This window comes from Antechinus flavipes, chromosome 4 (genome assembly GCF_016432865.1).
Source record: "Antechinus flavipes isolate AdamAnt ecotype Samford, QLD, Australia chromosome 4, AdamAnt_v2, whole genome shotgun sequence".
NCBI classification, from domain to species: domain Eukaryota; kingdom Metazoa; phylum Chordata; class Mammalia; order Dasyuromorphia; family Dasyuridae; genus Antechinus; species Antechinus flavipes.
In genome coordinates, this window is record NC_067401.1 from 112513584 (window position 1) to 112521325 (window position 7742).

Genomic DNA, 7742 nt, shown 5'->3' on the forward strand with positions numbered 1-7742 from the left:
GAATATATAGATAGATTGAAGTCCTATTCCAGATGTCAGAAGAGCAGAACAGTCTCTCTGCCAGTGAGAGGAGAAACCCTGAAGATAGTGCTATTCTCAGGAGTAGAATGTTTTGAAATGAGGTAGAACAAACATATATATCATAGTTATCAGTTAGGTGACAGAGTAGATAGTCTAGCCCTGGAAACAGAAAGGTTTTGAGTTCAAAAACAGCTTTAGAGATGTAATAGGTGTGTGACCTCAGGCAAGTCACTTAACCACAGTCTGCCTCAGTTTTCTTAACTGTAAAATGGGGATTATAATAGTACCTATCTTCAGAATGGTTGTGAGAATCAAATGAGATATTTGTAAAGGGTTTTAGTACAGTGAGTGGCACACAGTAGCTGTTTTGTAAATACTTCCCTCTTTACTATTTCTTGAATTGGAAACCTCAGGGAAGATGAAACATAAGAATTTTGGGACGTTGTTTTTGTAGGGAAAATGGAGCTAAAATATAATGTTTGTATGAATTCTGGATACTTAAGGTTTTTAAAGTTCTTTGTTACTCCCAAGGCAGTTTTCTAGCATCTTGGAGAAACAGAAGGATTCTCTCAGATACAGTGCTACTAAGTACACAGTGAATGAAGAAATCTTAAAATGGAGTCATCTACCTCCCAGATAGATCTGTTCTAACACTGTGAATAGTGGAATTGAAAGTTATGTCTGGATGGTTCCTTTGCAAAAGTGAAGGAAAATCCTGTACATAAAACCTTTGGCAAGCAATGAGAGTTCTACATGTTTATGACTAAAACTTCTGTTCTTCTCAGGAGGATACAAGCTTTATTAAAAGTCTGATCACTTATACATTGTCCTCAGTGATGCTTCAGGTTCTGTCTGGCAGTCATAGCACCCTCTTTGAACTTCCTGAGCTCCAAGGACTTTCTCTTCCCTTGTTTGGCAAAACAAAGATCTTTGACTATTTCTGAATTTGTCATGAGAGCTTGTTACAGAGCTTTTTCTTACATCAGTGCAGCCAGCATTCATTTCTTCTGGCTGCCTTCTTTACTTCCTTAGCCTCTTAGAGATTTGATCAAGATAGTCTCTAAATTGCTGTTAAGCTCTAACATTCATAATTCTAAAGGAAACTTGAAAATATTCTTAGATATTAATTATAGTTGACTGGTATCTGTTGTAGGATTCCATCACACCTTACTGCTGGAGAACTAGAACCTGTTGCCATTGCCACTCCCTAATCAGCTATTATTTCCTGTAATAGTTTCTTTAAGGCCAATTTATCATAGAATTAAGGTTTGGGAAAACAACTTGAAAGAATCTTGCTTAAAACTCATGTGCTTAAAAAAAAACAACTTACCTCTTTTTCCCACTTCTAAAAACAAATCAGGAGTGTTAAAATGGAAGAAGCCTTTGGTATGGGGAAGGATAAGGTCCTGTTATCACCTCTGTTGCAGGTAAATGGCCTCATTTTACCTCTTAATGGTTTCAGTTTCCTATTACTTGGTTGTCAACTGCTTTCCTCTAAGTGTGATACAAAATAGACAACCCCTCACACCAAAATTCCCTTGGGTTTCTCCTTTCAGTGCTGATGGGAGATTTTCAGCTTCTCTGTGAGCCTTCATTGTTGGGGCACCTTAATCTTCAACTCCCAACCTTTTCTTGTCTTGTTTTATATAGTGAGCCAGACCGGGGACGACTGACTCCCTCCCCTGACATCATCGTCCTTTCCGACAATGAGGCCTCCAGTCCTCGTTCCAGTTCCCGCATGGAAGAGAGACTGAAAGCAGCCAACTTGGAGATGTTTAAGGTAAAAAACCCCACCTCTTCCCACATTCTTTTCCTTCTTTTTTTTTCCCCAGTTTTTATCAGGTAGCATTAGATACCTGATAAAATTTTAGTAATAATTTTGACTCCTTTATTGGACTAGGAATTGTATCTAAAATGCTTCTGACTAGTGTAGGCACTAGAGGAGAAAAGGTAGTGTCATTTTTGACTCTTTGATTTACTTTTACTTTTCCTAATTTAAATATGCTTTCTCCTCTGCATTGATATTCTGATTCATGAATTGGAGTTACATTGGGTAAATGTTTCAAAGTAAAGGGAGTCTAGCCCACACTGCCAGAACTGATGGTGACCACCTTTCCTCAGGGAAAAGGTATTGAAGAACGGCAACAGCTTATTAAGCAGCTGAGGGATGAGCTACGTCTAGAGGAAGCCAGATTGGTCCTGTTGAAGAAACTAAGGCAGAGTCAGCTACAGAAAGAGAATGTGGTTCAGAAGGTAATGTACCCTTTGGGAAAAGGGCTTGGGGCATGCTAAGAAAGCAAAGGGGAAGAAATAGTAGAACAGTACGGTACTATTGAAAGAACAAAACCTTTAGCCTAGGATATGGGTTCAGAGCCTCTGCCACTTACTACTTATGTAACCCTGGACACCATTATAGCCTTTCTGGGCATATAGCTATAAAAATTGAGAGAATTAGACTAGATGACCTCTAAGGGAATGACATCTAAATTCTTGATGTTAACATGAGCTGTTTACTCTGGTAGAGCCTCAAAACTTATACTTTGTCCCATAATCTCTAGACTGTAGTTCAATTGGCAATTGGACATCAGGCTAGTTAAAGCCTGGAATTTGGAATATCTGAGTTCAAATCTAGCCTTTATCTGCTTTAGTTCTTTCAGTTGTTAAATAGGGATCATAGTAGCACCTATCCCTCAGGTTGTTGTAAGGATCAAATGAGATATTCATAAAGGGTTTAGCACAGTGCCTAACACATAATAGCTGCTTGCTTAATAAATTCTCGTTTCCTCCCTTTCTCCCTCTTTCCCATCCTCCCTCCTTCCCTTCTTTTCTTCCTTCTTTCCTGTTACTTTCAATCTGAGCCCTCAACTGGGTGAACCTTAGTCTATCCCCCTAGTCAGTAATGATTGCCATTTTAGTGCCAAAAAAAGATCTAGCTTTCCATCTCTCTAGTTCCTGGCTATCTCTACATATGTGTTTTCTTTTTCTTTCTTAGACTCCAGTTGTACAAAATGCAGCATCAATTGTCCAGCCATCTCCTGCCCATGTAGGACAGCAGGGACTGTCCAAGCTCCCTTCCAGGCCTGGTGCTCAGGGGGTGGAGCCCCAAAATCTGAGAACATTGCAGGTATACATATATAGCAGCTTATTTGGATCTAAGGGACCAGGTCTCCTCAGAGGTAACAGGCATATGAAAGGATTAGGGGAGGAATCTGGTCAGATTGGGGCATTACTGCAGTTCTGTTGGTACCATTAGATTTACATAGGAATAGGGCCAGGAAGTGAATCTCACAGTACTTGTTCTTTAGTAGATGATAGGAATTTCAGGCTAGCTGTTGCCTACATGGGGTGGGACAATCTTATGTTGATCGGGTCAAGCAAATTCTCATGATGCCAAGGCAAGATTTTCAAAAATGGTATGTCACACTGTTTCCCCAGGGGCGAGGTGTGGAGGGCAAAATATCTAGTTGGGAAAATCTAATTATATCTCTCCCAAGTCTTCCTTCAGCCACTCCTAGGTAGCATTTTATAGGAGGCTTCCTGTTTCAAACCCCCAAAATTCTGACTCAGTTCTTTCATTTTTAACTCCTTTAGGGTCATAGTGTCATCCGCTCAGCCACCAACACAACCCTTCCACACATGCTGATGTCACAGCGAGTTATTGCACCAAACCCTGCCCAACTGCAGGGCCAGCGAGGGCCACCCAAACCTGGCCTCGTACGTACCACCACACCCAACATGAACCCTGCCATCAATTACCAACCGGTAAGAATACTACACAGGATAGGGGGAGATCCTATTGTTCTGGATAGCTTTAGATTTTAATCAACTAGGTAATTTGGACAGAACTTGGAGAACATTGCATAGAAGCTGGTTAAAGAGAAAAGAGAAGAGAGTCTGAGAAATTAGTAGTCCATCCATTAAAGCTTTGAGGTAAATCTTCCTAAGAAGTTTAGGGAAGCAGTATTTAAATATGTGACCTGAGGAAGCTAGACACTCTGCTTCCTCGAAATATTTTTCTACATAATCCTTTAAGTAGATATCATGTTATTTTTAGTCCATAGGGTTACTATTATTCTCTCATTTTCCTTGGGCCCAGTGTAGTTACTTATCCTCATTGCTTGTGGTAAGAAAATATCTTCTGCTAGGAAAGAGTAATAGTAAGAACTGGAATGAATTCCTTTTCTTCTCTGTTACTGACCTATCTTCTTATTCCATTCTAGCAGTCAAGTTCTTCTGTCCCTTGCCAGCGCACAACATCCTCTGCCATCTATATGAACCTTGCCTCTCACATCCAGCCAGGGACTGTTAACAGAGTGTCTTCACCACTCCCCAGCCCTAGCGCCATGACTGATGCAGCCAATTCACAGGCAGCAGCTAAGTTGGCCCTTCGTAAGCAGCTGGAAAAAACACTGCTGGAGATCCCACCCCCTAAGCCTCCTGCTCCTCTGCTCCACTTCCTACCCAGTGCAGCCAACAGCGAATTCATCTACATGGTGGGCTTGGAGGAGGTGGTACAGAGTGTCATTGACAGCCAAGGTAAAATCATCAGACTTGCCTTATTCCCTCTGTAGGAGTTTTCCAAGTCTGACATCTTTGTGTTGGGACATGTGTCAGGGGTTAGGACACTAGCCAGCTCTGTGATTTTAGTTGATTTTAAGAACCTAGTCTCAGGGCAGGTAGGTGGTGCAGTGGATAGAGTACTGGCCCTGAAGTCAGGAGGACCTGAATTCAAATACGACCTCAAGATATTTAATATTTCCTAGTTGTGTGACCCTGGGCAAGTCACTTAATTCTAGTTGCGAGTAGGGGGAGTGGGTGGAACAAAACAAAAACTATTTTCCCTCCTGTGGAGAAAGGACCTACAAATGTGCCAAGCTTTACAGCTGTTACTGATTTGCAAAACAACCTGGTATGGTAGATGCTATTAGTATCCCCATTTTACAGTTGAGGAAATGGAGACATACAGGAGTTAAGTGACTTTCCCACAGCCACACACATTGCCACAGCTCAAGTTTTCTGACCAGGCCCAGCATTTTACTTACTGTACCTCAAAATAAACACTACAGGAATGTGGAAAGGAAGAGAACAAACATATATTAAGCACCAACTACATGCCAGGCACTGTGCTAATCACTGCAAATATTGTTTTATCCTTTTGAATGAGATAAATTATCATCTTCAAAAATAACATATATAAATCTAAAGTATTTTTATCCTATTTATATATTACATTGCACCTAATTGTCTATATATTCAGTGCTTAGAAAATTCTTTTTGAAATTAATATTCTGGGGCCATCTGTTTGGTGCTTTGTCAAAATAATTACAGACATTAGATGACTGGGTGAGAGAATTTAGAAGTATTCTGTATAAGGTTTGGATGTGAGAAAGATTATGGGAAATAAGTTTGATGAGGACCAAAAGAGCGAGATGGTTAGGAGAATGGGTGACCCTACTTACAGTTTCTTTGGTGCTATCTAGGCAAAGGTTGTGCCTCACTTCTTCGGGTGGAGCCATTTGTATGTGCTCAGTGTCGCACAGACTTTACCCCTCACTGGAAGCAAGAGAAAAATGGCAAGATTTTGTGTGAGCAGTGCATGACCTCCAACCAGAAGAAGGCCCTAAAAGCCGAGCATACTAACCGGTTGAAGAATGCCTTTGTCAAAGCCCTACAGCAGGAACAAGTAAGGGACTTTCTCTAGTTTAGAAACCTAGAAACTTCTCTCATCATCTGTCACTAATTATATTAAACACAGTTTTTTTTTTTTTTTTTTTGTGGGGAATGAGGCGGGTGGAAGGGACATAGTGTTACTCCAGTAGTTTATAGTCATTCTTGTTTTCCTCACAGCTTTCAGAGAATCATATCTCAAGATCTAAAGTTTGGGGGTTTGAGTTTTTGTGTGTGGGGGGGTGTGCCTTTTTTTCTTCTCCAGCCCCATTTGGTCTAAATGTTTCTGACTGTGAGTTGTAGTAATGGGGGAAGTAAGGTTTGTAGCTTGGAAAATATGAAGCTTTCTGTTCTTTGACCTTAGCTCTTTTGTTATCAAATGAGTACCTCATTTTCTTCTTTGGGAGAAATTTCCTTATTTTTCTTCAGGATGAAGAAGACTGGGACGTATGCTTTGTACCATAGATGTTTTTCTTCAAGAAAAGGGGTCATTTGTAGTCAACATTGGGAGAGGGATATGTTAGGGGAAAATCTGATCATGAGCCAAATGGTCTTTAGAGAGGTAAGATATCTTAGATTTGTGGCAAACAGTTCAGGCTTAATTCATAGAGTTTGGGGTCATGCTTCTTTTTCTATGTTTATTATTCAGAATTCAATGAATGAATGTCAAGAATACCAAGGAAAATAAACGAGTATCAGAGACCAAGGCTCTCCATTTTTCCCCTTTCTTTCTCCAGACACTCTCTTACTTTGCCTAGTTGGGCCCATGTCACAGGCATAACTGAAAATGAGGCTATAGCACAGACAGAAGTCAAAAATACCTTCCTACTGATTCACCAGCTTTTAATTACACCTGCCAACTCCATCCCTACTACCCAGTTTCTAGTAGCTATCTTCTCAAAAGCAGCACTGGATGAGAAAAGGATCTGTCCTGTGGTCATGCAGGGCAGCAAGCTGACCATTCTCTTTTCCAGTTGAGTTCTTCTGAGAAGAGGGAATTGAATGCATCTAGTGTGCAAAATCCTTTTCCTTAGCCAATTGATATTTAGATTGGTCTCTACTGTGGCTCTTTTGAGAGAAGGGTAGCAAAATCTTTTGAATTCCCAAGTTAGGAGAATTGAGAATGTTCTTCTCTTAAGTTGATGTGTTGGCTCCTGGTAGGAAATTGAGCAGCGACTACAACAGCAGGCAGCCCTCTCCCCTACTACGGCTCCAGCTGTGTCCAGTGTCAGTAAGCAAGAGACCATCATGAGACATCATACGCTCCGGCAGGTGAGCATCTGTTTTTTTCTCAAGATTTTCTACTATTTTCCCATACTATCTCTCCTCCCCCTTTTTATTTGCTGCCTACATATCAGGTGCTATAACCACACCCATATTACAGAATTGACAATAACAAAGATTCCCAGCTGTGACCTTATTCTGATCCCTTACAAAGATGGAAACAACCTTGTGTCTTCTCTTTCCAAAGAGCTTGGGTATTCAGTTATTTTGGGAAAGTAGTTTTTACCCATGATCTTAACTTTATCATCCATTCTACATAGTCATCTGTTGTCTCCTAATCCCCACAGGCTCCACAGCCCCAGAGCACTCTCCAGCGTGGCATCCCCACATCTGCCCGCTCCATGCTTTCCAATTTTGCACAGGCACCCCAGCTGTCTGTGGCAGGAGGCCTCCTTGGCATGCCAGGTAAGGGAAAGGAAAGAGGTGTTCAGGAATTTGCTCAGAGTTCTGTCTGGGGAGTACCCAGTGCCATAGAGTCTCGATATCCCCTCTGAGGAAAATCTTCTCTTTTGTGCCTGCTGCTCCTTCTTAAAGCACAAATCCCGCTCTGATATTACTTTAGAGCTCATATGGGCAAGACCTAGGGTTTGTGAGAATCTGGAAGGCTCAATGATAGTCCCTACAATTGAGGGTCAGAAATCAAACTAAAACTGAGCATCTATATTTTTGTAATGTAGTTCTATTCTCTTTTTCCCCTATGCCCTACCCACCCAAATTAGGCTTTTCAGCCTCTTTCACCAAGTAACTATCCCATTGTTTCTATCCCAAGA

The 7742-nt window shown here is 41.1% G+C and overlaps 1 protein-coding gene across 4 annotated transcripts in view; it reads left to right on the forward strand.

Moving 5' to 3' along the window:
• Nucleotides 1-7742, forward strand: part of GATAD2B (GATA zinc finger domain containing 2B) — a 99049-nt gene that overhangs the window by 85414 nt on the left and 5893 nt on the right. For 3 of the 4 annotated variants that reach the window (XM_051994006.1, XM_051994009.1, XM_051994008.1), the window contains 8 exons: nt 1672-1801; nt 2143-2274; nt 3014-3145; nt 3613-3783; nt 4242-4557; nt 5502-5704; nt 6850-6960; nt 7260-7377. In XM_051994006.1, coding sequence (XP_051849966.1) covers nt 1672-1801; nt 2143-2274; nt 3014-3145; nt 3613-3783; nt 4242-4557; nt 5502-5704; nt 6850-6960; nt 7260-7377 — 1313 coding nt within the window. The remainder of the gene's footprint in view (nt 1-1671; nt 1802-2142; nt 2275-3013; nt 3146-3612; nt 3784-4241; nt 4558-5501; nt 5705-6849; nt 6961-7259; nt 7378-7742) is intronic. The other variant, XM_051994007.1, reaches the window with a different exon arrangement.